Source organism: Microchirus variegatus (genome assembly GCF_963457635.1).
Source record: "Microchirus variegatus genome assembly, chromosome: 12".
Taxonomy (NCBI): domain Eukaryota; kingdom Metazoa; phylum Chordata; class Actinopteri; order Pleuronectiformes; family Soleidae; genus Microchirus; species Microchirus variegatus.
The window spans coordinates 14399528-14421018 of record NC_139813.1 but is presented as its reverse complement, the minus strand read 5'-3'; the positions used below and the strand labels follow the sequence as shown (position 1 = coordinate 14421018).

At 40.9% G+C, this 21491-nt stretch overlaps 1 protein-coding gene across 1 annotated transcript; it reads right to left on the bottom strand.

The window, feature by feature from the left end:
- Window positions 1-6718: 6718 nt before the first annotated feature.
- rnf217 (ring finger protein 217) lies at window positions 6719-21491 on the bottom strand (the record flags this gene model as incomplete). Its single annotated transcript, XM_083898532.1, has 7 exons — window positions 6719-6798; window positions 8501-8572; window positions 11515-11618; window positions 11728-11825; window positions 12741-12905; window positions 13009-13230; window positions 20526-21491. 7 exons carry the CDS (start codon window positions 21489-21491, stop codon window positions 6719-6721), a joined length of 1707 nt encoding a protein of 568 aa, XP_083754658.1.

Genomic DNA, 21491 nt, shown 5'->3' with positions numbered 1-21491 from the left:
TTTCTGACGTAACTGGCAACCCGTGGTTGCTCAGCAGCTGAGACTCTACTGAGTGCAATGATTGGTAGACGACGGTAGGTGGCGCCACATGCCAAAACAGGAAATCAAAACATAAACATGATTTGCAGTCTGCAAAATATTTTTTGTGATGCAAATATTTTGGCTCTACTGTTGTTGTTGGTGAGTTCAGTTTGTTATGTGAATATTATTCCTGAGTCTCTGTGACATATTAGAAGGATTTTATGGCCAGTTGCTTTAGATTTATTACATAATGCACCTTTAATGCCAATTGTCATTTACTGTGCATTATTTTATTTTATTTTTTAAGTCAGGCCAATTTTTTACTCAGTAACAGATGTGACTTAAAACGTAACGAAGTACAATACTTCGGTAGTACACAAAAAACCTACTCAGTTACAGTAATATGAGTAAATGTAATTCATTACTTTCCACCTCTGCTTATCAAGACTCCTTAACTCAGAGTCTATTTTGTTACCATTAGCCAAGATTGTGCTGCAATATATTATTTTCAACTACATTTAAGTTCTGCCATGTTCCATTCTGCTTCCTAAATGTGTACATTTACTGATTTCCTTGCTCCGTGTGACAAATGATTTAAAAATACATTTTGGTTTGTGGACAAAACGAGACATTAATAAGAATTTCTAAGTTTAGCAAAAACAAAAAGAATCTCGGAATGACTTGAAATTTACTATCATAATAGTCGGCATCACCCTGAACAAGGATCCGTTGAAAATATTTGCAAACCTCTTAGGGAATAATTTTAATGAATTTTTGAAATTCAGGAAATGATCCATGTGCCCTGATGCACTTTGACAGTGAGCTTTTATTCTCAAAAACAAAAAAGTATCCCGAAATGACTTGAAATTTACCATCATAATAGTCCGCATGGCCCTGAACAAGGATCTGTTGAAAATGTTTGCAAACCTCTTAGGGAATCATTTTAATGAATTTTTGAAATTCAGGAAATGATCCATTTGAAGACAGTAACGGACAAAATAATCCTGTTAAAACCTGTAAAAAGGGACAATATTTGTTTTATTTTTAGGATTTTATTTGAGTGCTGGGTATTATCCTGCACAATGTGTAGAGCATTATCTGGCTGTGCTTCATCCCATCACATACAGTACCTCGGGCTGAGACAGTCAGGGAGCGACAGGATGATAAATATTAGCATTGCATGTGTGGCTGCTTATATTGCTGGTACTGTAATACTGTACAAACAACTATTTCAATAGCACTTTTCCAAACAATGGTACAAAATTAAAACCTTTTGAAGGGTAAAAAAAAAAAAGAAGACTATAATTAAATAAAATGAGACAGGTAAAATTAAATAGTCAAAGTAATACATCTAATTAAAAGGCATATTTAAGATGACAAGTCTCATTTCGAGCAGCATCTTTTTATAAACAAGCCATATTATACCATAGGTGGTAGTGCCTGAAGGTTATATGGTTATATATAAGGTTATATACAGGCTCTATATATATATATGTATATATATATATATATATATATATATATATATATATATATATATCCTGTATTTATTGCAACAGTAATCTTAAAAAAATATTATTCTTACATAAACTTTGCTTGCAGCACACAGTGAATACACTCTCTCATTTACAAATTAAGGTGAAATGCTTGTGTGGCACTCTGACGACCCCTGCTGGCAACACATTGTAAATACAGCACAACACAGAAGAAGAGATCGAATCAAACAAATGTATGAAAGAGTTTGATCCAGTTGTATTTATTCTCCATCAGATGTTTGTGAACAATAATAATAATAATAATAATAATATCAGCAGACAAGTTTAACAGTGACAGCAGGTGGAAGAATGTGTCTTTTTTTGGTGCAAAAAAAGAGAAAAGACAGACAAGACATTTAAAAACATACAAAAATTATGCTGCTTTTTTTTTTTCCAGCAAGTGCATATTTAATCAGGAAAGCCCATAATACTAACACTACACACTCATCTGCAGGCCTCCAGAGTTGAAATTCACCTCAATGATTGTCAATAAATAGACGTTTTGATTTGACAAATCCTTTTTTTTTTGGTTTCATAGCCTCTTTCGCACTCAGCGAGAGAAAGAAAGCATCACTGCGGTCTTTGAGTATCTGGGACATAAGTGAAACCCTGGATTGCGATACCTGTGTATACATTTTAATCTCTACAAAACAAATAAAATAACATTCAGCAGGAAAACACACACATTAATTAGTTAATTGAAGGCCTGATTGAAAGTTTACAGTTTTGTGCATTTCTGAGCAACATGGAAATAGAGTTTGAAGATGGGGGTCATTTCACATTTATCATATACAATGAATAATCATTCATCAAATACTTTGGCGTTGAAGCAGAGGTGAAACCAAACGCGCGGTGATCCGTTATTATTCCACTCCCATTTCGCAACACGAACCACAGCTTCGTAAACCCTGATCTATACTGGATGTGAAGGCACCGTTGCATATTTATGCCAATATTACTGGGACATAACCAAACAACTGGGGGGGGAATCAGCCAGCCGATACACCCCAGCGAAGGAAATCCACTGGCTAAAACAACACATAGAGCAACTTAAAATCAACGTAGAGTTTGGGTAAATAATCGGTAATGTAACAAAGCAATGATGGCATTTTCAACATGGCATCTTTGACATAGAGGGTAAAGGAATCAGGGAATAGGGATGAATGGCTGCAGCGAAACAGAGGGCTCAATGTGTCAGTAAACCCATGTTTATCAGGAAACTTTTAACCAAATGATGGGCGTTCCTTTTTCCTGATAAATCATGTAAACAATTAATCAGTCGTCAAAAAAAATAAATGACATTTGTTGATTCTTTGGCAAAAAAAAGGGGGGAAAATTCAGTGGTAGCACGCTGTAGAAAAATGAATGAATGAATGATAGTATTCATACGTTAGAAAACAACAGCCCAAAGTAAATGAACCTAATTCCCCCCCCGCTCTGTTGATACATTCCTCTGTTCTAAAGACACAAGTACAAATATCCACCACACTCCCGTCAGTCAGTCAGTCACATGTATAGTCACTGTAGTGCTAACCAAGCAGTTACATAAAACACATTGTGCAATAAAACATTTCAGACAGTCGGCGTACACACTTTCAGCATGTTTTTGTTTGGCGCCAAACTGAAATTCAGTTTCCCAGAGCTGATTCTGAAGAAGCATTGACCTCTACAACACGGCTGAGTCACACAGGGAAACACAGGCTGATATCTGGATCTGGGGGGGGGGGGGGGGGGGTTTGACACTGGAGGACTTCCTTTTTCCTCCCCTGGAGTAAAAAAAAAAAAAGGGTGCTAAGCAGCTCAGAGCGAATGCATCAGGAAGTATCTTGAACCAGTGTAGATGGAGAGCTCTGGGTACAGTGAAGAGAGAATAGGACTTCCTGAGAGAGCATTCAAACCCAGGACCGCAGAAATCCTTGCATGTACAGTTTGACTGTACTGTTCTAGACAGCAGTTTATTTATTATTATTTCCTAAAAAGTGTTTCAGATCCCTGGAATAAAGCCAAGCGAATGGCATTGCACTGCAAAAAAAAGTCCCATATATGCAGGGACAAAGAACCTGCTTTTCCTTCATACTTTAAATCCTGGATTTAGTAAAGAAACATGCTGTAACGCTCGGGATATATTCCACCGGTAAACACGACGGATTTAAATAAAAAAAATAAAAATGCATTCATGAAAACACACACACAGCAATCTCTTCCCTCCGTGCCGTAGCATCACTTCTGTGCTTCTCCTCATCCTTTGTTGTCATTTAGTCGTCTCCATGTTCATAGACTTTCCATTTAGGAGAAACATCAAAAAGAAAAGATAGATCCATAAAGTGGCGTGGGATAAAAACACACACACACACACAAATGTCTGTGTCTGATGTACTTGACTGCAGTGTGCGGCACACTTCTGCTCCGTGTTATTTTCATACATCAGAGGCTTTAAAAGCATCCAGTCTGGACGGCTTCTTCTGCCTCAGCTGCAGCGGACGAGCATTTCCACAAACGAGCCATTCATAATGCAACGGTCAGCTTTTCAGCTTCTTTCCACGGGCAGAGGTCAGAGAAATGTAAATGCAGTGACACCTCAGAGGACAGGCTGGACAACAAAGTGCCCAGTGAGTGTTCAATGGGGGGAAAAAAATTAAAGAGAAGAGAGAATAGACAGATAAAAGAAGGATTTCGAGCTAGTCGCTGTCACATGATGACTGTTAAAGGGCTTGGAAATCTCCTAATTCCTGGCAGCATCCAACATGTATGTTTGCTTTAGCGCCAACTAGTGCAGTGCTCGTAGGAAGTATGTATTCCTATAGTGGGAGCTGAATACAATTTTTCAATTATGGTAATGCATGATAAGGAACGTAAAAGCTAACATAATACAAACACTGTGCAACCTCATTTTTAACAGCTAGCTACACTAATGCTAATCGAAAATGAAAACATTGCCTCATGAGGCTGCACAGTGTTTGCATTATATTAGCCCTGCGCTAATGCTAATTGTAGCCTCTCTAGCTTACCTTTGGAAATAGGTTCGCCAAGTTAGCTGCAAAGTAGTAGCATGCTAATGCTAAATAAATCATGTGCTCGCGTATTGGTGAATGGACACCGACTTCGTTGTATCAGTATAACACCATGTTCTGCAGTGAACCGTGTGAAAATGTCTCACCCACCGTGAGGACAGCCTTTTCACTCCCACCTCCCTGCTCCAGACAGCGCAGCTGCTGCTGATGAGCCACTGCCTGCTTGGTGTAGCGTGATAAATCGGCAAAAATTAAAATTCCTCTAAAAAATTTGAAAATCAAGGATGCACACCATGGGGCAGTGCTCAACCCATATCCTAAGTCTTAGGGCGATCTGACCAACGGTCATAGAGATATGCCTGTCACAGACAGGCAGACAGACGCAACTTGCTTTATAGTTAGATGTGAATGAGAAGCTTGATGTGTGTGTGTGAGATAAAATCCACAATGTCACTCCACTCAATCAGAGAGAAATCCTCTGCACTTCAAAATCAAAAACCTTACATGTTAATTCCTGAAAAGCTTAAGAACTAAATCGTCTTATGATGTACATGCAAACTCCAAAGCAACCTCATAAAGACCCTTAAAGCTTTCATAATATATTTAAAAATCCAGGTTATCCTTTTGGCAAACTACCACCCACGCAACAACAAACCTGAACACAGTCTTCTGTGCGTCTACAGTCACAGCATTTGCTGCGTTGTTCCGAATGGCTTCCGTCTGTCTCATGCATAAAAATGCTTGCAACTTGTGTGACACAGCAAGACGGCAGCATCGCCCACACTCACCTCTGTAAAAGGGCGACCCTCTAAAAACAAATCACGGTGGCAGAGTGGCTAGCACTTTTGCACTTAAAGCAAAAAGACCCAGATTTGAGAACCAGTCCAAACCAGGGCCTTTCTGCAGGACTCTGGTTTCCTCCCACAGTCCAACACCATATGGAGGTCCACAGAGTGCACCCCACCTTTCGCCCTGTGTCAGCTGGGATTGGCTCCAGCGTCCCCTGACCCTCCTGTTGAGGACAAAGCGACAATAAAGACAATGTATGAATAAGCTAACAAAGGGGGAGGGGGTCAACTGTCTGTCCTGTCACGTTCAGCGTTTTTGTTTTGGCACAATTACTGCATAGCTTCTTCTTTTTCGATGGTGCAGATACTGGCGCACAGTTATGTGAGTACAGGTGCCAGACAGACAGAGAGTGTGTGTGTGTGTGGGCCATGATCCAGCCAGGAAAAGAGGAGGAGGAGCTACAGCAGGGGGCGATAAAGCAATGAAGAAGAACCCATGAAGAAGTTTTAAACTGCAATTACTGGTTTAAAACTTGTGAATGGTGATTACCATTCAGGCCGTGTCGCCCCAGCCATGGAAGAACTAAAGGACAGTGAGAAGGATTAAAGGGAGGAGATGATGATGATGATGGAAATCCTCAACCAGACAAAAGTGTCATTAACGAGAATGCCAAACGCGTTTAGAAAAACTCTTAACCTTTCGAGCAAGAACTTGAGATCAGGCCCCGATCCCCGCCTTTATCCAGTGTAAATCCGAATAACAATACCAGAGTATGATGCTCCTTCCATGATCCTCCCAAAGTTGAGTCCTTTTGTTTTGCTTTTTCAGTGTGTGTGCGCTTCCAAAAGCTTAAAGGTTTCGATATCAATGAAATGTGAGTTTCCATCAGAGGGGGGGAAAATAAAAAATAAAATGACGGTCAGTCCTTGTTGCATCATAGAGAACTCCCTTCTCTAACATGGCTTTCTCCAGATTTTTTCCCACGTTGTCCATCAGTGATCAGTGCAGATGTAAACGAATCTGCCTCCGTCCGTCACCTCCGCTTGCCTTTGCTCTCCTCAAAGCTAGATCTTGCTAAATATGACACTGAAACGCAGCAACCGTTAGTCAGTGGTTTCCTCTTGAATTCAACTTCAATGTCAGGGTGTTCTTTTATTTACTTATTTACTTCCGTTTCAGCATGAATATCCTGCTCCCTCGATAATTGCAGACGCTCTGACGTTCTTCTCAGACTCTTGCGATGACTCAGCATGGCGTGTCTGTCCCTGAGGAAATGTGGGCGTCATCGTTTCCAGCTGTGTGTGTGTGTGTGTGTCTGAGTGTGCGTGTGTGAGAGGCCTGGATGTAGAGTAGGGCAGGTTTTTAGAGCCATCGTCCAGAGCCCTGAGTGCGCTGCTTCTTCCTCCTCTTACACACATAGTAGACAGGGAAAACCACCAAACCTAGACGAGGAAGTTACAGAGAAATGATGTATCAGTGAAAAGCACTAGAGCAGTATCTCTTCCTCTCTACCCTAACCCTCTCTCTCTCAACAAGAAGCACACAAAACTGGCAGAGGATAAAGACATAAAAGTACTTTTCTGATAGTTACTCAGTGGTTATGATCAAAAGCTCAAAAACAAGCAGCAGGAAGTACAAAAAAGACATTTTCTGCAGTGTGACAGAGACGCTGGTGTGAGGAGGACATGTATTCTTTAAACACACAGGTTTGCACAGCTATACTTCTGAAGACACTGTCCTGACTTCCATTCATTTGGACAGCCTTAACCAGGGGTTCTCAAAGTTTTGATATCTGAGGGCCAATTTAGGAACCCAACATTGAACTGAGGGCCGCCAAAGTAAAAAAAACAAGAAAATAAACCAGAAAGAAATCCCTTTTCTAATAATTTTAATGACCAGATTGCAGTTCTACAGTTTACACTACAATTGGTCTGTATCCAGTAATGTCCAATAAACATTTAACAAGCTTAGTAGCGCCTGGATTAAAACTATCAACAGTAATTCATTGCGTTTGAGAACCAATGGCCTAAACGATATGTTATCCCTAACCTTAACCATAACCGACGAATCCCTGACCTTAAAACTTAAAGGGATACTTCACCGATTTGACTGGGCTTTGTATTGCTAGAGTAGCAGTAGTATTTTTTAGGAAATGTGCTCCCCTCCGTCAGTTTTTCCCTGACTTGTAAAAAAATCTGTTTTCCCTTATCCAAATGTGCCCTACTGTGAGTCAAATGACACGTTTTGCAACACAGTAGGGCACATTTGGATAAGAGAAAACAGATTTTTTTACAAGTCAGGGAAAAACTGAGGGAGGGAAGCACATTTTCAAAAAAATACTACTGCTATTCTAGCAATACAAAGCCACATTCAAATCGGTGAAGTATCCCTTTAACCTAACCACAATTCAAATCGTAAGATGTGATTTTCAGCTGCACTAGGACCAGGTTTTGGTCTCCATGAGGACTACTGGTCCTGATAAGGTCAGTGTTTATGCCAGGGAAGGTCCTTAAAAGGTAAGAGTCAAATTGTGGAGGTGGGAATTTTGCTGATAGGGTTAATCAGCATTGCGTGATCTCATTTGCCATTAGTTTTAATGCAATTGTTTACTTAAAATATTTATGCACGACGGCTTTATGATGTCAAGACGTTTCCACATGGATCCGATTCGATTATTCCGCACTACAAAGCGCCGTGAACAGATTTTGGGGCGTGTGCCAAATGAAATGAGCTGAAAAGTGAGGAGTGACGACTATTAACTATGAAAATAAATATCAATCTGCCACGGCGGCATGTGCGCCTGTGGCAGATCATCTGTCAGACATACAGACACGGCGAAGGGATTAACACTAATTACAGTTCAGCCGAGGCATCGATAGTTCAAAATAGTGCCTGACAGACGGCGCAGACGGTCTCCTGTTGGATGTTGGTTTTTCGACAAATATAAATATAAGCCACCCAGACAGTGGAAATCTGGATCGATCAGTGCTAATGAGATGTCTGTAACTGAGGACGTCCTTGACACTGCAGCTGCACGGCTGTGCTCAGAGCAAGATCGTGGAAGCCAAAGCATTCGGCTGTTTGTTTGTTTACTGCACTCTGGTTAATATTCATGATCAACGTGCATGCATATAATTACATTACCTATCACCAGCGCGAGAGCTCCCAGCACCACAGCCAGCAGCATGACCACTGGAGCTATCAGCACCTTAGCGCCTGCAGAGAGAGACACGGAGAGAGCAAGAATCAACAACAGGAATCACTTTTGTGAGGAAAATTGTGATGATTGTGTTACATAGAAAGATATGTGCCACCATATTTAAATTTCAACCCTTCAACACCGAGCGTATCTTTACATCACAGTAGTTACGCAATGGTTTGTGCCATCGGGAAAAAATTCCAACGGTTTCTAAAAAAGCTGGGAAGTTGGCACGTCAAAGCCAACGTGTGGTTATTACGGTAATTTCACTCGTGCTGTTGCAGGAAGCCGGCAAATCAGCGTCTTTGTCACCAGAGCTTCAATTTTTTACCTCCGCCAGGAGGTTTTTGCCGGAGTTTGTTTATCTTTCTGTCTGTTAGTAACATAACTCGGAAAGTCGAGGACTGATTTGGATGAAATTTTCAAAAAAATGTCCGCAATAGAACCAGGAACAAGTGATTATATTTTGGGCAGTATCCGTATATTTTGTGGGGGGCTGAGCTGCCTTGGCGGAGGTCTGCGTTCTCCGTAATTTTTGCCAGGACATTGAGACAAAAACTCAAACAAATGTTACTTTAAATATGGTTTATAGTGTTTAATTTACAAATTTACCAAGCAAAATCTGTTGTTCGTGTACAACTACAGTGTTTTTCTTCACTTTAAATAGTTAATACACCATTTTAACATGTAGTAAATTGTAAGTAACTTCCAGATATTCAAAATTATTCTGCAAAAATGGGCACAAACACATTTTCTGGCCCTTTTATGATTAAAATAAACATCTGAGGCTTAGGTGTTAAAGAGTTAATTCATTTTTAAAAGATGATTTAGTCACGAGGATGTAGTTACAGGAATACAGCTGAGATTTCCCGTTTCATGTTCAATGTAAAAATGTGTGGCGCTAACCGCCCATGACATTAGAACAGCGACGAGAGCCGTAATGAGCGAACGGGCTCTTGTTAAGGTAGAAATTAACTCTCGGGTCCGACAGGCTCCCCGCTGATATAACAAGCTGTAGCTGTCACAAAGAACAGAGTCAGACAGTTCTATCACGGAAGCTGCGCTTCCTCCTGGAGGACGTGCAATAACTTGATAAATACGAAAAGATGATTATGACTAAGCTAATCGGATACAGTATAGTGATTCCTTCATACTTCATTATAAAGCGTCAGTCTGTGGTTTCTGTGAACACAGTCAGATATGAATGAACACTCATCCTGCAGTTATGAGATAGAGTCTGTGGTGCTCAGGAATGATTGGATTTAGACTAAACTTCCAATTATAGCTAATGATAGCAAGCTAACAACAATTTTGATCACTGATAAATTAGTTAGGGACCGATTCGTCAAGGAATTATTTTTCTTTTGCTGCTTTGATCTCGAATTTGACCCGCTAAATGTGCAAGAAAATTGCCACGTAAACCAGAACTGGCGAATTTTTTTTATAAAATAATGAAATTGCGAAAAACCAATGCAAAATGTCTCAATAGCGCCCCCACAGGTCAAACGCCTATGGAGCGGGGCCGAAATTTGGTGGGAACACCGTCCCACCCAAGACGAACATAAAATCCTCTTGGGACCATGACCTCGACTAAACAAGAAGTCGGCCATCTTGGATTTGTTCTTCTCCCACCCAAAACTTTGCTGCAAAACTCCTCCCACAGTTTTGAGAACCTATATCAAAATGTGTGGTGTGATCGGGAATAGCATGGCTCGTTTTACGTGTTTTCTTGCTTTTTTTCCTTTGGTCTTCTGTGACAGTAAACTGAATATTTCTTTTGGAAATTTGTGGACATATAAAGCCATTTCAGGGTGTCATCGTTAGGAGATTAGGGTTAATTTCACACATTCTAAATCTGTGCACCCATGGTAAATTTGCCGTGGGAATAATACACAACTCCTTATATGGACATCCTGGGGGTGTGTGTTTACAGGTCACATATTCAAGCTTTAAAAGCGTGTTTTTTTCCGTCTTCTCATGTGTTGTTTAGTCAAAGGCATGATTCATTTTATTATAGAATTTTTAGCAGTGATAAAAAGTACCAATAATTGTGCAGATGTCACAAATATAGACCCCTTTTTCTTTAGTTTTTGTTCATAAAACCGAGTCAAGTGAACTTTGAACAGTGACTTATTTCCAAATTTCACAAATTCAATTTGATTTTAAACATTTTGAGTACTTTTTGCTCAGGTGTGTTTCATAATTTTTCATCAGATAGTCTAGGTTGTGCAGGAAAAAAAAAGGATATAAGACACTCTACATTGAATATTCTTATAGCCTCTGCATATACTCTATGTTTAAACATAGTAATGGAAATAGCAGCCATTAACTGGTCAGTACATATCCCTATACTGATATACACCTTAAAAATAACAGGACATTGTGTCACTAGATCTTGTTTGTGTTTATCAAATACACAGTCAAGTTCCACTACCTAAAATTTGCAATGTACCAACAGTGCCACTGCACCACACCTAACTTTGAGAATAACACACCCATACAGTAGGTACACATGAATTTGCATGATTGCACGGTTGGAAACTCACAAATATTTGTGGAACATGACCCTTTGTCTTTTTATCTGAAGAGAAATGAAGGGGAAAAACCAACTCACAGTATTGCTCATGTTTGTACACTATTATAATCTCCAGCTGAGGGCAAAGTTGTCTCACTGGTTCATTTTGAGTCAGGCAGAGTAGTGGAGCAACAGGAAATAAAGCCAGTTTATGGCCACATAAGTTTTCTACTGTGCTGAATCTTCGTTAAAACCCTAAACGACTCCAATAAAGCAAAATAGTGCGTATTAACAGAGGGCACATTAGATGTATTAGCGTAAATTTCAATATTTCAGACTCAATTAATTGGGATTAAAGGCTTTTCACAGAGTAAAGAAAAGGAGCAGATTCAGGATTCTCTTCCCCCCGCCAGCACATACTCCTACATATAAACACCAACATACCACAGACAGAGCCTCTAATTAGCCGTCTCAGATGAGGTTTATCGGGCAGATAGCGATACTTGCAGCCAAAAACGCTGAGGTTTGATGTATGATCCCCGAAAAACCTGCCAACAAAAAAAAACATGGTGATAATGAAACCAGAGCTGCAGGGAAGAAAAAAAAACATAAAAAAACATAAAAAGGAAGGGGGGAAAAATAGCAAAAGGCTCAAACCTTAGGTGTCGATAACGCTCACCGCAGCGGTAACAGAAGTTTGTGTTGCACTGTGTGCAACTCATATGGTCACAGCCTTCTGTTCGCTGGATATGAATCTTAAAAGATGACGAGAGGAAAGAGAGACACATTTATTTGACAGTATCAAACATCAGTATCATCATTTTATTGTAAAATAAGTGCATTACTGACATTTGAGTGCAGTGCAGGTACACATTTCTCTTATTTTCATACAATTTGGCTCAGCGACCATTTAGCGGCACAGCGATAGTGTATTCATGCAGCAGCACTGCTAATGGATTTTCACTGCTTGGCTGCTCTATCAGCTAAGCAGTCTTACTATAAACTACTGAATTAAGTTCAGCCGCTCTCTGCCTCTTTTTTTTCCACCCTAACCCACCATGACACCAATTTGTTGGCTTCACAGTCAAACGCGACGCGGTCCCACCCTGTTTCCAGAGCAGGGAGACTCGGAGACGTGGAGCGGCACAGCAGTGCGAAAAAACACACACACGCACACACAGATGGAAAGCCTTTGCTCCTGTGAGCAAACATTTCCCATAAACCGGTAATTAGCTTAATTTATGCCTTCCTTTAGTCATCTTCTGACAGTCAAATTAGATACAGTGCAGTCTAACTCAGCTGTAATGAGACAGAGAGAGATAAGACCAGGTCGGTTTTTATGACCGTGAGAGTCAACCAGGCATGATTTTGAGCAGCAGAGACATCATCATTTTTTTTTTTTTTTGCAATATGTTCCTCATCTATGTGCCTCTGATCCGTTGTACTACATGCACTTTAAATCTGGGCCTCCATCTCGTTCTCTGTAGTGCCCCCCCATCCATCATCTGTCCCTGCTTTTAATGCTTCTTTGCCTCCATCGATTTATTCATCTACATTGATTCCACACCCCATCAGTCAACTCCCTTTCCATTTCCACACACGCCCACGTTGCTTTGCAGAATCGGCCAGCAGTGGCCCGTGCTTACCGACGCTGCACTGCAGCTTCTTACCTTGCACTGTGGACACTTTTGGGCGTTTCTTTGTCCATGTTCGATGACACTGGCCCAGGTTCGTAGCAGCTTGTCTCCTCTCCTGTATTCGCGGCATTTGATGCCGTTGTGCCAGGGCGCGTGGCATTTAAAACACCACACAAACTGGCAATTACTACACTGGATCTAGAGGAAAGAAGACCCCCCCCATGCAGACATTAGTCTTGTAGTCAAGGATTTCATGTGTTTCACCTGCTGGGGTCATGTGCACTGTAACGGTCAAGCTCACCTTGTACTTTTGCTCGGCGTGGTTATTGTTGTGCTTCTTCAGAGAAGTGAACTCACTGCACTGGGGGCACGGCTTGGTGCTGGAATCCAGCTGATTCAACTCCAGGAAGTAACGATATTTGGCCACGTCCTCGTTGGCCAAGTGGGAAATCACCAGCCCCTCCTCCAGGTAACCACTGCACTCTGGGATTGGACAGCTGATGTGAGGTTTGGCCACTCGGACCTATGAGACATCACAGATCAGTCAGTGACAGTACTGACTATACACTCTTAGAAATAAGGGTTCCAAAAGTGTTCTTCTACAAGGGCTGAGGTTCTACCTCGAACCATTTGCTTCTGAAAAACCCTTTCCCAAAGGTAACACTAAGGGTTCCACCAACCAAAACGATTCTCCTATGAGGACAAACCAAAGAACCTTATATGGTTCTACTTAGCACTTTTATTTCTAAGAGTGTACAATTGCTATGGCCCCAGTTCAGACTTGGTATTAACATCTGTCCTCAGTTGAGATCTCAGCCAGATTGGGCTAAATATGACACAATATCACACCAAGGATTAAAATGCATCCTAGAATAATCTCCTGTGACCACATATGATCATATCTGGCTCTTTATTCAAATACACAAAGGCGTCATAACTGCTCCGGAGTTTGGATGGAACAGCTGCTGGGTTTCTCCCACAGAGTAACAATGTTAGATGTGGGGTATGTTCACAAAAGCTACTGATGGGGGGGAATGGTTAATAATTTACCGGAGAATAGAGTGAGAGATTGGTAGTTTAATGTCAGACTGAAGGAGGCAGTGGAGAGAGTGTAAGTTAATATGTATCAACACTCAAGCACATCCGCATGCACACAAACTTTTACATTACTGGTACTGGAAGTCATGTTTTGAATTAAGCTACAATCAAAAATGCTGTTCAGATGAAGAATCACATTAGCGTTCTTCTCATGACAGGGTGTCATGCTCTCATTTTAGGGTGTGCTCTCTCTCTCTCTCTTAAATGTCTTTGTCTCAGAGCTACAGCTGCCCAACACCCTTTTTCTAACACAAGATATTTCCTATATATCCAGCCGTAGACAAAGGGCTGTGAAAGCACGGCCTAGAAGGGCAGACCCCTTCCCAGACAAAGAGATCTGAAAGGGGATGTTCCCCAGGTATAAATGTTTAGGTCTCGCCATGCTCTGGGTCTTTCTCCAGCTACGACCAGTCGTGTGAAGATTGACCTTTTCTTTGCAAAGAAAATAAAACCTTATTTGCCGGCAGAAGTCTCCATTTCATTCTTCACCATCAGCAGCAGAGAATTTCCACAACAATTCACATGCATTAATTCGAGATACTCATGACAGCCTTTTGTGCTCAGATCTCAGCTAATGTTTCACATGACACAGTGATTATTCCAGGTAAGACTGGAGGGGACATTAACTTACACCAGTGACTTTTTCTTTGTTTCCTTTTCACTATCTTCTTCTCTTTTTTGTCCTCTTCCCTGAACTTCTCTTCTTGAATATCTCGCTACTATTTTCAGTCCAAAGTCAATGAGACCTGTTGCTTGTGTGTGTATGTACCTTGCCAGGACCCCTAGTCTTCGTGACAATCAAAACCTGATTCTAATAAGGCAGAACCTTATTTCTGAGTTAGCGGCTAAGTTTAGAGCTACATGAACTGGTCTTGATTAAGGTTAGGGATTGTTTAGGCCCAGGGGTGTCAAACTCATTTTAGTTCAGGGGCCACAGATGGTGTAATTTGATCTTAAGTGGGCCAGAACAGTAAAATAATAGCATAATAACCTATAAACAACAAGATCTCCAAATGTTTCTCTTTGTTTTACAGTTAATGAAGGATCTTTTTACAAAACACATGATGAACAACCAGAAATAAGATGGAAAAATAAGTGCAATTGCAACAATATTATGCACAAAACAGGTATCTGGAAGCAAAAAGTATAATATATCAAATTATGATTGGATTCACAAATTCATCCTGTAGCCCGTACGTTTGACACCCCTGGTTTAGGCTGTTCAGATGAATGGAAGACAATGAGAGGCAAATAACAATAGCACTCGCTGCGGCCATGTGGGTGACATCCCAAATATCACTTACAGCACGTGCTCACACACACACACACACACACACACACACACACACACACACACAGCGTGTTATACGAATATGAAAACATATCCTCTGCAAAGCTGTGAGCTGATGTGTTACTCTTGTTGCCACAACACTCACACTGTGGTCTGTGATGACCACTGCCAGACTGGTTGGACAGGTTTGGACAGCTCTCTCTCTCACACACACACACACACATACTGTATACACACACCCACAAACTACATGCGGTGTGTTAAAAGTGTGGGTGACTATGTTCAACATTTCCACTCATAAAGGTAAAAAAAAACAGAGTCCACATCTCCTCCAGCTAGCGGAGAGATACTCGACAGAGGGCGACCTGGCCCTGTTACCTTTGTAGTGCAAATTGTTTGCTTGTCATCTACAGCGTTTGAGCTTTGCCGAGTGTCAGGCTGTGTCACTGAAATCATCTCGTCCTCTCATCCATAAATCAAGTGATTCAAACAACGAGCAATAGGTTATATATATATATATATAAGCATATAAAAACAGGTGCTGCGTAAAACTAAAGCACTATTACTCTTTTTGTTTCTAATATCTTGGAAAATAAACAATGTAATATATGTGTGTGAAATGCTACAACACAGGCTACTGTACCTGGTTTGAAGACATGGTTGTTTGTACATTACAAGGTATAATTGGCTTATATCATATATATTTTACTATATAACTGTGAAGGCAACCTGAGACAAAATCCTACTAGGGCTGCAACTAACGATTGTTTTCATAATCGATTCATCTGTCTATTATTTTCTCGATTAATCGAGTAATCGTTTGGTCTATAAAATGTCATAAAATGCTGAAAAATATCCCAAAAATGACGATGTTCTCAAATGTTTTGTTTGGTCCACAAACCAAAATGAGATCAGTTTTAAAGGCGCCATATGTAAGATTGTGGCCAAAAGTGGAAGAAAATCGATTCACATAGGAATCGCAATTCTAATCATCCATAATTCTGAATCGATTCATAAACTGCAAAAATCTATTTTAAAAAGTTTTTATTTTGCAAAACCACACAAAACACCAGTTTGTGTTATTTGTGTACAGTTTAGTTTTGTAACTTCTGGGAGAATAAGGCAGCTAGCCTAAGCTTTTATTTATGCAAGTTATTTTTTTGTACAGTTAGTTTTTATTTGTTTTGAATGAATAAATGTTAACTTTTGTCTCAAGTTTGCCTTTGTGTGATCACATTTTCACATTATCTTATACAAACTCTATTGTTTTGATGCCATAATTTGCCTTAACACACTATGCATTGTATCAATTTTTGAATCGAGAATCGATTTTGAATAGAATCTTGATGCTAAGAATCGAAATCGAATCGTGATGCTAAGAATCGAAATCGAATCTAATCGTGAGCCACCCAAAGATTCACATCCCTAATCATCATCATTTCGAGGGTTTAGGGAAACACCAATCAACATTTTCTGACATTTTATGGACCAAACACTCGATTATTCGAGAAAATCATTGACAGATTAATCGGCTCTAATCTCAAGGCGATGTACACAGTAAAATCAACGTAAACTCAGAATATTATTGAGAAAACACAAAGCAAAATCAACAGTTTGACAATAATGCCTTAGCCTTAGGAGACTGGTGACTGCTTTAACCTTTGTCATAACAATATGGACAGAGACAAAGCGTTGAAATCCAACCTCCAAAAACTGCATCCATCTACCCTGCCTGACCTCCTTTCTGAAGTGCCCTGGAGCAAGATACTGCATTCGTACAACAGGTCCTTATAGTGTGAGCTCTCTCACTTAATATTTACTGTAACTACTGGGGGAACGACATCAAACGTGTGCGCGGTGCACTAGCAGAAGAAAAATTCCACCTGCTCAGGATGGTTTACATGACCTTATCTCATCCTCAGTGTGCTTATCAGTGCACATCTGTGTTTGTACCATTATCCATACACTGTTATCAAAGAGAGAGATAATAACAGATATAAAGTAAGTCTCTATAACTGATAAAACACTGTTTTAGTACAACAGATTTAAGAGGAGATTCACCAGTTTAGAAACTGGGCACTAAAAACAAAAGAGAATCCATCATGAGACACTTAGGCTTCGGTAGGAGGCAGCAACTGGAAATGTGCCTTTTGGTTGCCGAGTGCCTATTTCCATGCAGCTCCACTGAAGATTAATGGAAGCAAATGTTTCATCTATCAATTATTCATTGTCTTGATGCATCAGTAAATCATCGCCAGGACCAATGAGTGAGATCTGTGACTCGGCTCTTTATTTTTCACATCAATATTCAAAAAGGTCAGACGGGGTGAAATCTTTCGTTCTTTTTATGAGTCGATTTTGACTGACTTGACCTCTGACTCGGTACACATCGGAAAAGTTACATATTGCAAAGACTGCTAGAACTGCAATAAATGTAGATTCCTTATTTAGTTTTTCTAAAATAAGAAGGTAACATAAAGGAAGATAATTGTCATAGCTAGATATGAACAATTATCAACAACAATTATACAATTTTTGCATTATTAAAACAAGATTTCCGATTGTTTAAGCTTCTTAAATGTGAATGTTTACTTAGTTTCTTTGCTCCACATAACAAAGAAACCATTAAATCAATTTGGTTTGCGGACAAAACAAGACATTCAAAAACCTCGTCATTTCCAGGTTTGACAAACACTGATGAAGGTTTTTTAAAGGTCCCATATTATGCAAAATCAACTTTTTAATCATTTAAATCCTGATATTTGGGACTCTGGAGGTGAAAAAAGATGACTCACTCATGTCTTTGTGGTCCTCCTCAGTCTAAGAACAGGATATAAAACATGCAATGTTGACTTCCGCACTCATTGGGACGTCACAAGACGCTAAATTCCTGGAATTGTTTTGTCCATAAAACACGCGAGAGTGCTGGCGAGGGCAACGGCATTCGAAAACCATAAGTCCGCGAAAAGTTCTATTCTTGGCTCCACAGTGCAGCACAGAGTTCTACACAAACTTCCAGCCTCAGAGGATTTATCTGTCCAGTGGATACATGTTATATATGACGGCAATGTTCCTGCTAGAGCCTGCAAATGATCACTTTTCCAAATGCTAACTGCTGTTAGCTCCCAGTAGCCTCTGTGGCTGATGTCATTTCCTGTCCCACTTTTTTTTTTAAAGAGATACTACTAAACAGAGCATTCTGCACAGGGCTGTTTTGGCAGAGTGATTGAACTGCTGTGGTGCTTCATTCTTATGGTATTTTGACCAAAGCATGTAACAGACATGTTCATTAGGACACCAGGGAACTAGTTTAACTTGGAGACATAGGGTATAATATGGGACCTTTAACAATTTCGGACATTTTATGGACCAAATGATTAATCGATTAAACAAGAAAATAATCATTAGTTGCAGCTCAAATCACATCACTATTTTGTTTTTGTTTTTTTGGCATCAGGAAATGGCAACTTGTGAGGAGAAGAAAAGCAGCACACCTAAGCTCAAGTACACACTTGTAAAGTATCCGAGTGGAGGATCCTGCTCCTTCAAAATAAGTGGGCCTGTGGTAAGAGAATAAAAGTCTGATGCATAAACCCGGCATCACACTCAGTGTGCTTTTGTGAAAAGCTTCCCTGCCCAGGTACCAATTTTAGAGCAGAGCGTGACCCACATTCACAGAGAAACACTCATCACTGCCGCCGTGACACTTTAGCGACAATCACACAAAAAAGGTTTTAGTCTCTAATCCAAATATTTACATGAGCGTTCTGATCCCATCCAGCGGAGGATCAGTATTTTTCCACACTTCCCAGAATTCGCAGCCATGCCCCCGCCTGAAGGCAGATAAGATGCCAAGCACAAGACATGAAAGGTAACAGAGAGGATAGTTTGTGTGTTGTTGTTGCTGTTGCTGCTTAGCAAACCACCAACCAACTAACAATTATTTTCATAACCATTTGTCAATTAGTCTCACAATTTTATGGGGAAGTTGTTTGATCTATAAAATGTCAGAAAATGGTTTTGTTTTACACACAAACCAAATACATAGAAAGAGTTTGATGAGTGTGTAAGAAATAGGGAACTTTTGCATATTAAATCCTGGATGTTGTAATAGCAGCCTCCATAAAGCAAGAAATAAATTTCATACTTGGCTTATTCCAAGGCTTAGAAGACAAACCATTTTTTATTTTAAAGGTACAGTGGGTCAGAGAAATCTAACAAATGAAAAGGACTTCTTTTATCATCACTTCCTTTCCCAGGTGCTTCGGGGAAGTACAGTAGCTTTTGCATACAAGAAACAGGATGTTATTACTTTAAAATATGAAAGGCCCCATTTGACCTCTTAGTTAGTGTGTTCAAGCTGGTGTAGAAACATGGCGGTACATGATAGATGCCTCTGCAATGCAAGGGAGCTCAGCTTCCTCTAAAATCTTGTCAAATATGTTCTGTGTTGTATTTACATTTCAACACTAAACGTGCGCGAGAACGCAATTAGAACATGTCATTATCTGTTTGGGATCAGTGTCTTGTGTGATTTTGGTATTCCCTGGCAGCCGTATTAAAACCATAACTGCTCTCTATAGGACGGCACATAATAGGTTTATTTCACTGCGGTGAGCTCAACTGTGATTGGACAAATGCGGCAAAAATGTCACTTCCACGGAAGCTCAGCTTCTCTCCGAGTTAATGGAGCAGTGGGCGGGTGCAGACGCTGGGCTTCTAAGGTGATGATGATTGGAGGAAATGACTGAGAGGCGGAACTAGTTTTTGATTGACAGCGTTACAGAAACAAACGCAACTTTTCTGCCTCAGTCCTATGTGGATTTTGCGAGGTAGGTCTGTAGACATGTAACTGGCGTTGTGTGTTATTTGCTGTAAAAAAAAAAGAAGCATTATAGCATTTAGGCTTCAGAATTACTTGCATTCCCTTCTTCTGGTTGTTTGTTTGTTTGCAGAATTTATGTTTAACCGGGCCTGAAATTAGCGTACCCCTTTTTCAAAGACCAACAACCACCCCTAAATGCAAGGCCTATAAAAACTAAATGATATTTATTTGAAAGTTATTATATATGATGGTAGCCTGTAACAATTTTCATAAATCCAGCTATTATAAGTGGATATTACTTTGTAAATAACATGGTAATAAGAGAATAATATTACCTCCTTCTTACCACATTATTATAATTATGATTTACACAGTGGAAACTCCTGTGTTCCTCCCTATGATGACACAATAAAAAAAAAAGTTTCCTTATTATTACCATGCAGTTAGTGATGTTATTGTACTGTATTGTCATAAACCTTACTAAATGTTACTGGGCCAGTAACAGAGAAAAATTCTCATGAATAATCATAGTTGATGTTCAGTTAAATCAGTGATAAATCACAGTGGGACAGACCACACACTGTATAAACCCCCTCTCACTGACCTGGGAGCTGACGTAGAGTTTCAGACACTCATCACACACGGCCTTCCTGCAGCAGGGCAGGGGTGCGATGGTTTTGTCTTCGAGGCACACCCGGCAACTCTGCGTCGCACTCTCCGCATCAGTCTGCTCCTTGAACAGCTGATGGGTCATGTCCCCGAAAGGGTCCACCAGGTCGTCCAGTATGTACAGGGGCGGTTCCGAACTCGGACCCGCGTCTGGTGGTCCGGCCTCGGGGTCCAAGTCCGGCTCGTCAGACGAGACAGTTTCATCGTAGGTTGTGTCAGTGTCTCTGTGATGAATGTCGTCGGCGATGCAGTAAACAGTGCAGTACACATGTTCTTTGACACTGAGAGACTCGTCCAGACTCGCTGTGCTGACGTCACTGTCACACAGACGATGGCACTGAACCACGGCAGCATCTGAACTCGTCAAGTCGCTCACGGTTGGCTCGTTTTTAGTCCCGGCTTCTCCCGTTTCTCTGTCCGACTTTGCACACTCGCTCCCATGACCGCGAAGAGCGTCGTTGTTCTCGTTCCCCGGGTGGTTTTCACGCTCGGTGTCGCGGTGCATTCGGCCGCTGCTGTTCAAACGGAGAGAAGGAGATTTGACCACGGAGAAATTCCTCCTCAGAATCTCCACGGCGCTCGCCCTCCTCCTCCTGTCGCCTCCTCCTCCGCTGTTGCAGTTGTTATTGTTGTTGCTCTCCGCATCCTTGTCCTCCTCGCTGCTCCTCTCCTCCGGCTCCCTCGCACCTTCGTCGAGTGACAAGCGGGAGTTCGCTCGGGTGACACGTCGGCTCAGAGCTCGGACCGAGCGCTCAACTTTGCTGTCCGCGACGGAACTTTGTGTCGGCAGGTTGCGGGACAGTTTCGCCCTCCCCTCCTCGAGGCAGCCGGTGAAACTCGGCATTATACAGGCGTCATTTACCGGTCCGTCATCTTCCATCCTCAGTTTTGCTCTCCCCAT